Source organism: Hyla sarda, chromosome 1, assembly GCF_029499605.1.
Source record: "Hyla sarda isolate aHylSar1 chromosome 1, aHylSar1.hap1, whole genome shotgun sequence".
Taxonomy (NCBI): domain Eukaryota; kingdom Metazoa; phylum Chordata; class Amphibia; order Anura; family Hylidae; genus Hyla; species Hyla sarda.
The window spans coordinates 555,927,963-555,945,013 of record NC_079189.1 but is presented as its reverse complement, the minus strand read 5'-3'; the positions used below and the strand labels follow the sequence as shown (position 1 = coordinate 555,945,013).

Below are 17,051 nucleotides of genomic sequence, written 5' to 3'. Positions count from 1 at the left end.
AACATCTTGTCTGCTCTTCGACAAGGAAGCCTAAGAGATGCGCCCTGCATGGCACACGTGTTCAATCTGGTTGTCAAGCGGTTCCTGAAGTGTTCCCCCCATCTGCAAGACATCCTAACAATGGGAAGGAAACTTTGCATGCGCTTCAGCCATTTAGCCACTTGTACACCGCAAAGCACACCCTCCTTGAGCAGCAGCATCAGAACAGTATCCCCCAACATAGTCTGATTTGTGACGTTTCCACATGTTGGAATTCCACCCTCCATATGTTGGACCGACTATAAGAACAGAGAAAAGCCATCACCGATTTCTTGATGTTCCAAGTAGATAGGGGGACTCCCCTGTGTAACTTAAATGTGAACCAGTGGCAGCTCATACGTAACACCTGCCGTTTGCTCAAGCCCTTTGAAGAAGCCACATTATTAATCAGTCGCCAGGATTACAGGATGAACAACGTCATTCCACTGCTTCATCTACTACAACACGTGTTGGAAACAATGGCTGGTCAGGGCACTGGAGATGTGGCGCATACATCTCACGGCCACATGAGCCTTGTGGGGGCTGAACTGGAGGAGGAAGAGGGGCACAGTGGAGCACAGTTTAGGTTTCGCGAGATGGGCGGTTTTTCTAGTCATCTGACAGGAGCAGAAGCAGCAGGAGTAGCTAGAGGAGCTAGAGGGTTATGAGGAAGGCGAGATAGAGGACCCAGACACATTGTGGCAGTATGTAGTGGAGATGGAGGCAGGGAGTCCCTCCGAGTCACTTTCACAAACAGCATGATGCATGCTCACTTGCTTGTGTAGTGAACGCCAAATTGTCACCATTTGGCAGCGGGAGGACTTCTGGCTCTCCACCTTATTGGACCCTCGCTTCCGGCACAAAATGGGGGCCTTTTTACACCCATTGAGAAGGAAAACAAACTGACCTACTACAGAGACATCCTATATAGTCAGTTGGCCGATGCCTATCTGCACCATTGTCCATCCTCTCTCAGGTTTGACTAGGGGGGCCCTCTGTGCTCACCTTCCACTGCCATGGCTGCTGGGAGGGGTGGGGTGGCAGGAGCAGTACCAGCTCCATCAGCAGCAGCATGAGTCTACAGTCACGGATGAGTAGCTTTCTTCATCCGCATAGTGAAGCAACTCATCAGCAGCAGGTAGACCTGAAGCAGGACCTGAACCAGCAGGTAGTGGCATACCTTGACTTGACCATGCCAACACACCTTGAAGATCCGCTGGACTACTGGGCAGCCAAACTTGATTTGTGGCCGCAACTAGCAGAGTTTGCCCTGGAAAAGCTGTCCTGCCTGACCAGTAGTGTGCCATCAGAGCGGGTGTTTAGTGCGATAGTAACCCCAAGGAGAACTCGTCTGTCCATGAAAAAGGTGGAAAGACTGACCTTTGTGAAGATGAATCAGGCATGGATCAGCCAGGATTTCATCCCATCAATGCCTGATGCATCAGAGTAGATTGACCATGGTGCCATACCAACACTTCACAAATATGGATAGGGCTAAACATTTTTAAGGCGCTGCTCCCAGTTACAAATCCTCCGCATCAGACCACAAGTATTGAGGATATGCATTACGTAAAACTTAACTTTTAATAATATTCTTAAGATAAAAACATAATATACGTACCCACATTTTTTTTAAATCAAACAAAAGGAAAGGTGTGCAAAAAACACCATGTGCCACCTACACCAACAAGTATTGATGTGATGCAAAGACCTCTAGAAGGTGAAAGGGAACAACGTATGGTCCATTGTAACTGGTGGGGGTAAAAACTTCCCCTGTAAGGCCCTACTCTTGCATTATTAATTCCCTTTTTGTTACTTGCCCTAAAAAGGGCGGCCCCACACAGGAAACTCTCCCTATTTCCCCCTACAAACACTGCCATTTCCAGGGTTTTTAGGTGGAAATAGGGAGAGTTTCCAGTGTGGGGCCGCCCCATTTTAGGGTGAGTAAGAGTTGCTTAGAAGGGAATTAATAGGGCCAGAAAATGGCCTTACAGGGGAAGTTTTTACCCCACCTGCTACAATGGACAATACGTTGTTCCCTTCCACCTTTTCGAGGAAAGTGTTACTCTTCTTAAAAAGGGAGGCCCCACACAGGAACCTCTCCCTATTTCCACCTAAAAACCCTGGGAAATGGCAGTGTTTGCTGGTGGAAATAAAGAGAGGTTCCTGTGTGGGGCCGCCCTTTTTAGGGCGAGTAACACTTGCCAAGAAGGGAATTAATAATGCGTGAGTAGGGCCTTACAGGGGAAGTTTTTATCCCCACCGGTTACAATGGACTATACGTTTTTCCCTTCCACCTTTTAGAGGTCTTTGCATCACAGCAATACTTGGTGGTGTAGGTGGCACATGGTGTTTTTTGCACACCTTTCGTTTTGTTCGATTTAAAAAAAAAAATTTGGGTCCATATATTTTATCCAAAACATATTATTAAAAGTTATGTTTTACGTAATGCATATCCTCAATACTTTCTTGTGTACACTAACACTTTTACAAAAGAGACTGTTTTCTCCTGCCTACCTCCCTTAGCTACTATTTTGATCCTGCCACATGCCTGATGCCACACATCTGATGACAAGTTCTCCTTTTTCACTCACCTTCGTAACAGGGTACTGGTATTGCCTCCCACCTCACCACTCTGTCACAGGGTCACTTTCAGGACTCCTGATGCTGCTGCTACCACCTCCAGGCTGTCTCATTCTTATGTTCTCCTCATGTTGATGCCACCTCCACGCTGGGTCATTCAGCCACTATATGGTCTCCTCATGCTTCCGCCACCTCCAGGCTGTGTCATTCAGCCACTACATGTTCTCCTCATGCTGCCGCCAACTCCAGGCTGTGTAATTAAGCCACTATATGGTCTCCTCATGCTGCCGCCAACTCCAGGCTGTGTCATTCAACCACTATATGGTCTCCTCATGCTGCCGCCACCTCCACCCTGTGTCATTCAGCCACTATATGGTCTCCTCATGCTGCCGCCACCACCACGCTGGGTCATTCAGCCACTATATGGTCTCCTCATGCTTCTGCCACCTCCACGCTGTGTCATTCAGGCACTATATTGTCTCCTCATGCTTCCGCCACCTCCAGGTTGTGTAATTCAGCCACTATATGTTCTCCTAATGCTGCCGCAAACTCCAGGCTGTGTCATTCAGCCACTTTATGCTGGCGCCAACTCCAGTCTGTGTCATTAAGCCACTATGTGGTCTCCTCATGCTGCCGCCCCCTACACGCTGTGTCATTCAGCCACTATATGGTCTCCTCATGCTGATGCCACCTCCAGGCTCTGTCATTGTGCCGCTTTGTGACAGAGATTCTAATAGCGATGCCTCTGATCTGCATGTCATACTGAATAACAGTATTATTTCAGTAGCCTAGCACGGCAAAGTGTTCTACACCCCTATTGAAGCTTTCTCTGTAGGCCAGAAATAGCCATTTTTAATGTCTGCATTCTGCCGTGTGAATGTAGCCTAAGGATATGTTTCGGGTACTATATGTAGATGTCTATTCGATAATTATTTGCCCTTTAAATTAGAATTTACTGTAATTATAATGTAAAGAATTTCATTTCAGTAGCGCAAGTCATATAACGTCAGCTGGGGTCTGGACAGGATATATATTACAAGCTCTAGTTCAATCATATAATTCAATCAATAAATAATATTATGGAGAGCCTGTCCTCCAATAAATCAAATTACCCTTTAATCCCTTAATGGGTCCTGTCGTGAATGTTAAAAATTTTCAATGCTATATTTGTAATGATGAACAAACAGCAAAAACAATAATATAACAATATTTAGTATAATGAAAGTAGTATTAGTAATAATAATAACAAAAATAATATTTGTATTTTCTTTCTTTACAGTGTTGCTTATTCTGTGCATGTCTCTGAGGATTATCCAGGTACAGTAATCTTCTTCTTTCACTAAATATGTTCCTCCAGTAGTTGTTGTGACTCTTGTTATTGTATAAACAAATGTATATTTAGGTCTAGTTAGATATCAACTTCTTGCTTTTAATGCAGTCTAGATTATATTAAAATACTACATATTTTTCTATTATCTTACCTACTACAGTGTCTCATGCAGAGTCTCCCAACCAGTGTGCCTCCAGCTGTTGCAAAACTCCCAGCATGCCCGGACATTGTGTTTTAATAGTTCCCACATTTTCACACTCAGTGATGTGAAATGTATTTTTTTTATTTTTATCTTTTTGAAATGGTAAAAGTGGAGTGATACAAAATTTTTATAAAACATTTTTTTTAAATTTTATTTACACTTTTTAAGTCTCCATAGTGAACTTTTATATGCAATCATTAGATTGCTAACAATGAATAATGCTGCCTCAGTATACTCTATTAGCAGATCGGGAGTAGAACCTCCAGTGAGCTTGTAAACCCATCTGACACCCCTGCCCCATATATGTTGTGGGGGGTGCTAATCAGAGAGGGGGACAATCATTGCGGCTCTTAAGTTCTGAGGTCACTATGGATCACAGCACTTAGAGGAAACTGTCATCAGTGTCACCCGCACTAACCTGTTGGTACAGGTGTATAGTACGTTTGACACTGATGACAATCATACTTACCTTTCCCTATTTAGTGGTCCCATTGTCCCACTATTTTACTTCGTATTTTCTTTTCTGGTGGCAGGCTTGGGGCATGGGCAGAGCTTCCTGATGTCACTGCTGCGGTTTTCCCTAGACCTGCTCTTAGTGGGGACCAGCAGAGACACAGCAGCAGTGATGTCAGGAAGCTCCACCCATGCCCCAAGCCCGCCGCTGGAATGGAAGATACGGAGAAAGATATTTGGACAACGGGACCACAGGACAGGGATGGGTAAGTATGGTTATTTTCAGTGTCACCCACACTACACACCTGTACCAACAGGTTAGTGCAGGTGACACTAATGACAGTTTTTCTTTAAGGGATAAATGATGGCAGGATAACTAATGTCTGTCATTGACTGTGAATGCACAAAATGCTGCCCAGGACGTAAGTGTGCATCCTAGTATGTTAATTACAAAAAAACTGGATTACATGGCTGGGTTCACACAAAGAGGGTAATTTGCTAAGACCGGCCCTTTACACGCCAGTTTTAATTAAAATCCTTTGGCTATAAGGTTCAGCCAATTCAGTAATAATCTCATGCCACCCTTTAATATCTGTACCAACAAATCTTTCCATTATAAGTTTTGTTTTGGTTTTGAACTTGTTTCAGTTTTTTGACTGTTAATACTGAACAAAATACTATGTGTAAACCCAGCCTAATTTTGGGTTTGAGGCACTTTTTCAATGGATATGGCTTTGGTGATGTAACGGCTTACGGTAACGGTAGTGTATCTGCTGTCCTTTGTAAACAATGGCTGAACCATACCAGGGAGTGGAGTCTAATCACAGGTCCACACAGGTTGCCCAGATGTAACTTGGCACACATGGTCAGGACAAAGCACAGGTCAGAAGGCAGGCAGCAAAGAAGCATAGTCGGGTCACAGGCACAAGGTCAGAAGGCAGGTGGCAAAGGAGCAAGGTCAGGTCACAGGCACAAGGTCAGGAGGCAGGCAGCAAAGGAGCAAGGTAAGGTCACAGGCTAGAGATCAGGAACACAAAATGGCAAACAGATAGCAATCCCCGAGACACGTGTCCGCGAGTCCCAGAGCCACAGATTTTAGGGGAGAGGGGGCGCTCATGGCTGGAATGAATGGCCGGAGCTATGCCTTTAACAGTAACCCCCCCCCCCCTTGGGTCTCCCCCACTTTTTGGGTCTAAGAAAATCTCGAACCAGGCTGCAATCAACAATATTCTCCTCCGGTTCCCAAGACCTTTCCTCAGGACCAAAGCCCTTCCAATCAACAAGTAAATAACACTTTCCTCTCACAGTTTTCATGGTGAGGATCTCTTTCACCTCAAAAATGACCAAAGAACCAAAGACCGGAGTGGGAGCAGCAACTTTTTGAGAAAACCGATTAATGACCAGGGGCTTGAGCAGAGAGACATGAAAGGAATTTGGAATGAGAAGGGAGGAGGGCAGACATAATTTGTAAGAGACTGGATACATTTTTTGAAGAAGCCCAAATGTACCCAGGTAACAAGGACCCAACTTGTAACTGGAAATTTTAAAGCATATATACTTGGAGGAGAGCCAAACCCTGTCACCAGGAGAAAAAGATGGAGGAGGTCTTCTTCTCTTGTCTGCTTGAGACTTCCTTTGGGAGGAAGCGGATAACACCGAGCGTCGAGTCCTCTGCCAGATGAACACAAAATCTCGGATTAGGGTATCTACGGCTGGCACTCCAGAGGAAACTGGTAAGGGAAGAGGAGGACGAGGATGAAGACCATATACAACAAAAAAGGGAGACGTCTTTGTGGACTCAGAGACACTATAATTGTAGGAAAACTCCACCCAAGGCAGAAGATCAACTCAATTGTCCTGCTGAGCAGAAACAAAATGTCGCAAGTAGCCCTTCAGGATCTGATTAACTCGCTCCACTTACCCACTGGATTGAGGGTGTAGGCTGAAGAAAAGTCCAGATTCATTTTTAAACAAGAAAAAAGGGCACACCAGAATTTGGAGACAAATTGCACCCCACGATCCGAGACAGAGCATTAGCTCTAGCATTTTTCTCAGCAGCACGAAAATGAATGATGAAGTTGAATCAGGAGAAGAAGAGTGACCATCTAGCTTGACAGGGATTCAGGCATTGTGCAGATTGTAGATATAAAAGTTTTTTCAGTAAAAATGCTGACTGGATGCGTTGAACCCTCTAAAAGATGGCGCCATTCTCCTAAAGCAAGTTTAATGGCGAGGAGTTCGTAATCACCAATAGAATTGTTTCTTTCGGCAGGAGAAAAGATCTTAGAGAAAAACCCACAAGTAATGTTTTTGCCTTTTGAGGACCTTTGAGTCAGAATTACACCAGCTCCTACTGAAGATGTGTCTACCTCCAAAAATAATGGGTTTCCCGGATCAGCTCTTGAGAGAAGAGGTGCAGAAGCGAAGGCAGACTTAAACTGAGAGAAAGCATCTTCAGCCTCAGGAGTCCAATTTATGTTGTTACTATTCTTTTTGGTAAGGGCTACAATTGGGGAAACTAAGGAAAAAAAATGTGGAATGAATTGATGGTGGTAATTGTCAAACCCAAAAAAACATTTGAATAGCCGTAGACCGGAAGAACCTGGCCAGACCAAAACGGCTGAAAGCTTAGCAGGGTCCATCTGTTCCAGGCCAGTTCAGAGGCCAAGATGCAGAATTGTACTGCTTAATCTCCCACAGAGGAGTCTCCATGACAAAGATTCCGTAAAGCAGTCTCAGCAGAAGAAGCCTGGGCCGGTTCCTCAAATACATTTTGAAATTCCACAAGGAAAGTCCGTAGATTAGAGGACAACGGGACATTGTAGTCCCACAGTGGGGTAGCCCAGGCCAAAGATTTCCCAGAAAGAAGGCTAATGATAAATGCCACTTTGGCACGCTCTGTAGGTCAGCTTGAAGTTCAAGGTGCATGGAACACTGGGTTACGAAGCCCCTGCACAACTTCGGATCACCATCATATTTAGTAGGTAGAGACAGATGAATTTTGGAACTAGCAGGAGCAACATAGAGCAGGAGTCGCGGAAGGTTCTGCCGGCAGTGGTTGAGGCTGTTGTGAAGCTAGGAGTTGCTGCACCCGTGCAGAAAGCTGAGACATCTGCTGCGCTTGTTGTTCTATCTGTGCACTCTGTTGAGCCACAATTGTAGAAAGTTTGGCAACACTTGGCAGGGGAACCTGGGCTGGATCCATGGCCGGATTTTACTGTAACGGCTTACTGTAATGGAGTAGTGCATCCGCTGTCCTGTGTGAACAATGACTGAATCCTACCAGGAAGCGGAGTCTAAGGTGCCGCTTGTTTTCACCAGAGCCCGCCGCAAAGCGGGATGGGCTTGCAGCTGCAGGTGGCACCCAGGTCACTACCCCTGGCACGATCCGCCCACACAGATTGCCCAGATGTAACTTGGCATAGATGGTATAGCGTAGTCAAGACGAAGCACAGGTCAGAAGGCAGGTGGCAAAGAAGCGTAGTCGGGTCACAGGTACAAGGTTAGGAGGCAGGCAGCAAAGGAGCAAGGTCAGGTCACAGGCGCACGGTCAGTAGGCAGGCGGCAAAGGAGCAAGGTCGGGTCGCAGGCTGGAGGTCAGGAACACAAAATGGCACCCACAAGGTAACGCTTTCTCTGAGGCACTAAGCATAAAGATCCGGCACCAAGATAGGGAGTTGCCGGACTAATAAAGGGTCCGCCCTGCAGGAAACTAATTAAGGGCGTACTGGCCCTTTAAATCTAGCAACGCCGGCACACGCACCCCGGCAATGCAGAGCAGGAGACGGGCTGGGGGCTTACTTGTGGGCGCTTCCCGAATAGCGAGTCCCAGAGCCACTGAGACAAACAGAAGTGGTGCGCTCACGGCCGGATGGAACGGCACATGCGTGCGGGTGCATGCTAGAGCCACAGATGTTTGGCGAGAGGGGGCGTTCACGGGCACAATGAATGACCAGAGCACTGCCTTTAACATGTGAAAACAGATGTGGCTTAAGATGTGACACTGTATGCCAAAAAGATGCCAGAATTCTGCTGCAAGTAGTTTTTGGCACAGTTTTGCCAGCTAAAAGTTGGTCTTACCAAAGACTAGGTTGCCTGCATTAAAAAACATAACTTACTTTCCTCAGTGCCCCCAATATCACTACTGCCGGGATCCAGTGCAATCCTCATCCTGGTGCCAGTGGTCAATGTGCCACAGTGCAGCAAAGCCGCAGCGGTGTTCAGACGTAGTGCAGCGGTGTTCAGACGTAGCCAGTGATTGGCTGAGCAGCAATGTGACATATTGAGCCTCAACCTTTCTTCTTGGTGCTGGTTCCTAGTCTATTGCAGTCAGTCAATCACCAGCTGAGGTGGGACACCAGTGTCGCCAGGGATTCGCTAAGCTGTACTATGATGCATTAACACTTCAGCACCAGGAAGAGGACCACACCAAAGACTGGAGCAGTAATTCTAGAGGCACGTGGGAGAGGAAAAAAAAAGTTTCTTTCTTTTTTTTTAAATACAGGAAACCTGCGCATAACAAAAAAAATTTGCTTTATGCCTTTAAAGTCAATGGAACAGTGTCTGCCAGTGTACATGTTGCTTTTAAAAAACCTGCAGTAATTCCAACATTTTGGCAGCAGGCACTCTGCAGTGCCCCCAAATGAAGAATTACACAGCAGCCACTGAATCAATTAGCTGTTTTTGTAATGATGCCAAGTCCTCTAAAGACAGGGTTCTCAACCAGTGGTACGCTTACCCCTAGGGGGGAGGGGGGATAATGACAAAAGGGGATGAGAGGGGGGAATAATGGCACAAGGGGATTAAGATGAAGGGGGGACTTAAGCCTGACAGTGATGTTATACTAGCTGTCAGCAGCATCCATCCTCGCATCAAATCTTTGATGGCACAAAAAAAAAGCCCAAGTATCGCATTAGAAAGTTAAGCACATGCCATTATGAAAATAAGTACTTTTATTACATATTTTCTCTGGGCGTAAGTTCCGTGCAAACTTACACACAAGGGGTACCCGTGGACATTCTTTGACCCTTTGGGGGTACAGTAGCGAAAATGGTTGGCAATCACTGCTCTAGAGACACACTATATAACTGCCCTCTTTTCTAGCCAAAATGTGTGTGCGGTGGGGGGAGGGACGGGATTCTTAAAAAGTTATGATTGTTGAAAGTGCAACTGCTGAACAAGTTGTAGTACCACTCCTTCACTTTCCAGAATTACTTCAATTGTATAAACTACTCGTGTGAGAAGTTTCAACAGACAGAAGAAAGGGGAAGCAAAGCTCATGTAAGAATGTAGCAAGAATAATGTGCAAGGGAATTGTATTATGTGGAGTTCAATAATAGGTGTTTATTAGCTGATAACAAATAGTGCTTCTGGGAAATCAGAGTCTCCCGGCTGAATACAAGTTAGGAGCCATCTGAAGACCGTCTGTAGCCTGTGCCCTTTACAGCTACTGAGAGACAATGTAAACAGCGGCCTATAGTTTGTTGACAGCTTCTAAAACAACCCAAGGGATTCTGACTTCTTTGCGGCTGCTCTTTTGCTAATGAAAGCACAAAATATGATTCCCTACTATAGTGTGCCCCCAATACAGTCCACAAGTCACACATTCATATCAGTAACACAGGTACATTTTATTCTTAATAGGATTAAAGACAATTAAAGGGAACTTGTCATCAGAAAATTATCTACTGTATAACAAGATCTTATGTTAAACTTATTTTTTAAGAAATTCATGTTATATTTTTTATAATTTTGCATTTTAATGCAGTATCTATAAATTAAAATAGTCCTGTGTATTCACATCCCCTCCTGTAGTGAAACATTTTCAGCAGTTATTATCACAGGCAATGTAACAGAGAAAGGTGATACAGGTATAGAGATAATATGGGATCAGGCCATTTCAAATAAGTGATGGTCACAACTCTTCCTCTCCCTGCAGAATGGCCCCTGCACAGGTCACTATGTCCTAGAAAACTTGTCCGTAGAAGTCAATTCATCCCCTTCTGTCGGTGGTTCCATGTGTCCATGTACATAGCTGCTATAAAGCACATTTCTAAATACTATTAACAAAAGGTAGTAGAACCTCAGGCAATAGGGTTGGCCTCATTATAATGCAAAAATGGAGTTCAAGGAACAAGGCAATTTTTTTTAAGTACGTAAATTGTTAAGGAGGCGGCCCGGAGCTGATCAATGCCACAGAATAGCACCCCTTCTCATTTGCCCTTACCTCACAGCCCCAACTTGACTGTCCTACAGAGACCCATACATCCATCAGGGAAGGTGTGGGAGGTGAGGGGGAGCGAGGAGGCAGACCAAGCTGTGGCAGTTGAGTAGGTTGGCCCCACCTCCTTGACAATTTGCTGAGATTAAAAAGGTTTAGCAACCACCATGAGCTCCAGGAAATGTACAGTTTGCTTTTACAACATCTATGTTATAGTGTCTGCAGCTCTAGGCAATGAAGTCTCAATAAATCCAGTACCTTTGTGGCTCACCATGCAGGAGCCTTAGAAATAAATGCCAGCTGAGAGCTAGTGTAGAGTTCCTCTAGATTCCTCTAGGAAGGTCATGGGGACAGCAGAGAGTCTGTTGGGGCAATGGACCAGAAGGTTGCAAGGACTCTTTGAGGGTGGTGGTATTGGCTCTGTGGGGGTAGTGAAGAGGGCCACAGAATGTGGCAGGCATCCTGTGGCAAAGTCTTCCTATCTGAGACCAGGGTGTGCAGAGGGTGCAGTTGCACTTGGTCTGGGAGCCTTATCTTATTATATTTGGGCTCCATACAGAAGTATCACTTATACCTCTTTGATGGCAGCCTATGTGGACCAGGTTGTCTATATGTGCCCTGGTATACAAGCTCATATATCTTCAATCTTTTATAAAGACTGAACTGTACAAGGTAGTGGGTGAGCTGTGTAAATTTCTTTGTAATAGAACAAATATTATTTGCTCAGTTTAGTGAGTTTTGAAGAATAATACTAATAAAATCCTGCAAACCCAATGTGAATATATTCAGAAATTATGATGGAACATGATATACAGAAAAAAACTTGTTTTACATAAAAATTTGACATTTCAGAACCATAAATGGAAAATGTACTTTAAAAAATGTATTACATAAATAATATATATATAAATTAGATTTTTATTTTATTTTATTTATATAGTGCCTACAGATTCCGCAGCGCTTACAATTATGGGGTACAAACAAAGACAAGTATCAGCCATATTAAATTATATAGAGACTGTATAAAGAATTATATAGAGACTGTAAAAATAATATCAATACCAATATCAATACCAGTCCTCAAAGGTGCATAGAGAATAAAAGAGAAATTACATCCAGGGATTAAAAATTCAATATAATAAATTAAATGAGTATTTATTATGTATAAATAAAATTAACCTTAACTAAAAATATTTTTATATTTTTTTATTTATGCATAATAAATACTCATTTAATTTATCATATTGCCTTTTTAACCAATGGATCTAAATTTGCTTTTATTCTCTAGGCACCTTTGAGGACTGGTATTCATTTAATTTATATACGGTAGTCTCTATATAATTTATATATATTATTTCTGTATACATTTTTGGCCTACTTTGGGTGTAGGCAACACCAGTAACCTTGGGTACATATTCAGCCTCAAGTGAGCTACACTACTTCTTTTTTTCTTACTTTAACCCCTTAAGAACCAAGCCCATTTTGGCCTTAAGGACCAGACCAATTTTATTTTTGCATTTTCGCTGTTACGCCGAGCGCTCCGGGTCCCCGCTCCTCCCCGGAGCGCTCGCTTCACTCCCTCCGCTGCAGCGCTCCGGTCACGTCCTCTGACCCGGGGCGCTGCGATCCCGCTGCCAGCCGGGATGCGATTCGCGATGCGGGTAGCGCCCGCTCGCGATGCGCACCCCGGCTCCCCTACCTGACTCGCTCCCCGTCTGTTCTGTCCCGGCGCGCGCGGCCCCGCTCCCTAGGGCGCGCGCGCGCCGGGTCTCTGCGATTTAAAGGGCCACTGCGCCGCTGATTGGCGCAGTGGTTCCAATTAGGGTTTTCACCTGTGCACTTCCCTATATTACCTCACTTCCCTTGCACTCCCTTGCCGGATCTTGTTGCCTTAGTGCCAGTGAAAGCGTTCCTTGTGTGTTCCTTGCCTGTGTTTCCAGACCTTCTGCCGTTGCCCCTGACTACGATCCTTGCTGCCTGCCCCGACCTTCTGCTACGTCCGACCTTGCTTCTGCCTACTCCCTTGTACCGCGCCTATCTTCAGCAGCCAGAGAGGTGAGCCGTTGCTAGTGGATACGACCTGGTCACTACCGCCGCAGCAAGACCATCCCGCTTTGCGGCGGGCTCTGGTGAATACCAGTAGTGGCTTAGAACCGGTCCACTAGCACGGTCCACGCCAATCCCTCTCTGGCACAGAGGGTCCACTACCTGCCAGCCGGCATCGTGACAGTAGATCCGGCCATGGATCCCGCTGAAGTTCCTCTGCCAGTTGTCGCTGACCTCACCACGGTGGTCGCCCAGCAGTCACAACAGATAGCGCAACAAGGCCAACAGCTGTCTCAACTGACCGTTATGCTACAACAGTTGCTACCACAGCTTCAGCAGTCATCTCCTCCGCCAGCTCCTGCACCTCCTCCGCAGCGAGTGGCCGCTCCTGGGATACGCTTATCCTTGCCGGATAAATTTGATGGGGACTCTAAGTTTTGCCGTGGCTTTCTTTCCCAATGTTCCCTGCATCTGGAGATGATGTCGGACCTGTTTCCCACTGAAAGGTCTAAGGTGGCTTTCGTAGTCAGTCTTCTGTCCGGAAAAGCCCTGTCATGGGCCACACCGCTCTGGGACCGCAATGACCCCGTCACTGCCTCTGTACACTCCTTCTTCTCGGAAATCCGAAGTGTCTTTGAGGAACCTGCCCGAGCCTCTTCTGCTGAGACTGCCCTGTTGAACCTGGTCCAGGGTAATTCTTCCGTTGGCGAGTATGCCGTACAATTCCGTACACTTGCTTCAGAATTGTCCTGGAATAATGAGGCCCTCTGCGCGACCTTCAAAAAAGGCCTATCCAGCAACATTAAAGATGTTCTGGCCGCACGAGAAATTCCTGCTAATCTACATGAACTTATTCACCTAGCCACTCGCATTGACATGCGTTTTTCTGAAAGGCGTCAGGAACTCCGCCAAGATATGGACTCTGTTCGCACGAGGCGTTTCGTCTCCTCGGCTCCTCTCTCCTCTGGTCCCCTGCAATCTGTTCCTGTGCCTCCCGCCGTGGAGGCTATGCAGGTCGACCGGTCTCGCCTGTCACCTCAAGAGAGGACACGACGCCGTATGGAGAACCTCTGCCTGTACTGTGCTAGTACCGAACACTTCCTGAGGGATTGTCCTATCCGTCCTCCCCGCCTGGAAAGACGTACGCTGACTCCGCACAAAGGTGAGACAGTCCTTGATGTCTACTCTGCTTCTCCACGTCTTACTGTGCCTGTGCGGATGTCTGCCTCTGCCTTCTCCTTCTCTACAGTGGCCTTCTTGGACTCTGGATCTGCAGGAAATTTTATTTTGGCCTCTCTCGTCAACAGGTTCAACATCCCAGTGACCAGTCTCGCCAGACCCCTCTACATCAATTGTGTAAATAATGAAAGATTGGACTGTACCATACGTTTCCGCACGGAGCCCCTTCTTATGAGCATCGGATCTCATCATGAGAGGATTGAACTTTTGGTCCTCCCCAATTGCACCTCGGAGATTCTCCTTGGACTTCCCTGGCTTCAACTTCATTCCCCAACCCTGGATTGGTCCACTGGGGAGATCAAGAGTTGGGGGTCCTCTTGTTCCAAGAACTGTCTAAAACCGGTTCCCAGTAACCCTTGCCGTAACTCTGTGGTTCCTCCAGTAACCGGTCTCCCTAAGGCCTATATGGACTTCGCGGATGTTTTCTGCAAAAAACAAGCTGAGACTCTACCTCCTCACAGGCCTTATGATTGCCCTATCGACCTCCTCCCGGGTACTACTCCACCCCGGGGCAGAATTTATCCTCTCTCTGCCCCAGAGACTCTTGCCATGTCCGAATACGTCCAGGAGAATCTAAAAAAGGGCTTTATCCGTAAATCCTCCTCTCCTGCCGGAGCCGGATTTTTCTTTGTGTCCAAAAAAGATGGCTCCCTACGTCCTTGCATTGACTACCGCGGTCTTAATAAAATCACGGTTAAGAACCGCTACCCCTTACCCCTCATCTCTGAACTCTTTGATCGCCTCCAAGGTGCCCACATCTTCACTAAATTGGACTTAAGAGGCGCCTATAACCTCATCCGCATCAGAGAGGGGGACGAGTGGAAAACGGCATTTAACACCAGAGATGGACACTTTGAGTATCTGGTCATGCCCTTTGGACTGTGCAATGCCCCTGCCGTCTTCCAAGACTTTGTCAATGAAATTTTTCGTGATCTGTTATACTCCTGTGTTGTTGTATATCTGGACGATATCCTAATTTTTTCTGCCAATCTAGAAGAACACCGCCAGCATGTCCGTATGGTTCTTCAGAGACTTCGTGACAACCAACTCTATGCCAAAATTGAGAAATGTCTGTTTGAATGCCAATCTCTTCCTTTTCTAGGATATTTGGTCTCTGGCCAGGGACTACAGATGGATCCAGACAAACTCTCTGCCGTCTTAGATTGGCCACGCCCCTCCGGACTCCGTGCTATCCAACGCTTTTTGGGGTTCGCCAATTATTACAGGCAATTTATTCCACATTTTTCTACCATTGTGGCTCCTATCGTGGCTTTAACCAAAAAAAATGCTGATCCCAAGTCCTGGCCTCCTCAAGCAGAAGACTCCTTTAAACGACTCAAGTCTGCCTTTTCTTCGGCTCCCGTGCTCTCCAGACCTGACCCTTCCAAACCCTTCCTATTGGAGGTTGATGCCTCCTCAGTGGGAGCTGGAGCTGTTCTTCTACAAAAAAATTCTTCCGGGCATGCTGTCACTTGTGGTTTTTTCTCTAGGACCTTCTCTCCAGCGGAGAGGAACTACTCCATCGGGGATCGAGAGCTTCTAGCCATTAAATTAGCACTTGAGGAATGGAGGCATCTGCTGGAGGGATCAAGATTTCCTGTTATTATCTACACCGACCACAAGAACCTCTCCTACCTCCAGTCGGCCCAACGGCTGAATCCTCGCCAGGCCCGGTGGTCTCTGTTCTTTGCCCGATTTAATTTTGAGATTCACTTTCGTCCTGCCGATAAGAACATTAGGGCCGATGCTCTCTCTCGTTCCTCGGATGCCTCAGAAGTTGATCTTCCTCCGCAACACATCATTCCACCTGACTGCCTGATCTCCACTTCTCCTGCCTCCATCAGGCAGACTCCTCCAGGAAAGACCTTTGTTTCTCCACGCCAACGCCTCGGAATCCTCAAATGGGGTCACTCCTCCCATCTCGCAGGTCATGCGGGCATCAAGAAATCTGTGCAACTCATCTCCCGCTTCTATTGGTGGCCGACTCTGGAGACGGATGTTGGGGACTTTGTGCGAGCCTGCACTATCTGTGCCCGGGATAAGACTCCTCGCCAGAAGCCCGCTGGTTTTCTTCATCCTCTGCCTGTCCCCGAACAGCCTTGGTCTCTGATTGGTATGGATTTTATTACTGATTTACCCCCTTCCCGTGGCAACACCGTTATTTGGGTGGTCGTTGATCGATTCTCCAAAATGGCACATTTCATCCCTCTTCCTGGTCTTCCTTCTGCGCCTCAGTTGGCTAAACAATTTTTTGTACACATTTTTCGTCTTCACGGGTTGCCTACGCAGATTGTCTCGGATAGAGGGGTCCAATTCGTGTCTAAATTCTGGAGGGCTCTCTGTAAACAACTCAAGATTAAATTAAATTTTTCCTCTGCATATCATCCCCAGTCCAATGGACAAGTAGAAAGAATTAACCAGATCCTGGGTGATTATTTGCGACATTTTGTTTCCTCCCGCCAGGATGACTGGGCAGATCTCCTTCCATGGGCCGAATTCTCGTATAACTTCAGGGTCTCTGAATCTTCCTCCAAATCCCCATTTTTCGTGGTGTACGGCCGTCACCCTCTTCCCCCCCTCCCTACCCCCTTGCCCTCTGGTCTGCCCGCTGTGGATGAAATTTCTCGTGACCTTTCCATTATATGGAGAGAGACCCAAAATTCTCTCTTACAGGCTTCTTCACGCATGAAGAGGTTCGCGGATAAGAAAAGAAGAGCTCCCCCCGTTTTTTCCCCTGGAGACAAGGTATGGCTCTCCGCTAAATATGTCCGCTTCCGTGTCCCTAGCTACAAGTTGGGACCACACTATCTTGGTCCTTTCAAAATTTTGTGTCAAATTAATCCTGTCTCTTATAAACTTCTTCTTCCTCCTTCTCTTCGTATCCCTAATGCCTTTCACGTCTCTCTTCTCAAACCACTCATCCTCAACCGTTTTTCTCCCAAATCTGTTCCTCCCACTCC

General features: G+C 46.3%; 1 protein-coding gene across 1 annotated transcript in view; it reads left to right on the top strand.

Annotated features, from left to right (window-relative positions):
• The window catches only part of PARP8 (poly(ADP-ribose) polymerase family member 8), a 337,824-nt gene that overhangs the window by 134,355 nt on the left and 186,418 nt on the right, over nucleotides 1–17,051 (top strand). The window contains exon 3 of the mRNA XM_056541980.1: nucleotides 3,881–3,918. Coding sequence (XP_056397955.1) covers nucleotides 3,881–3,918 — 38 coding nt within the window. The remainder of the gene's footprint in view (nucleotides 1–3,880; nucleotides 3,919–17,051) is intronic.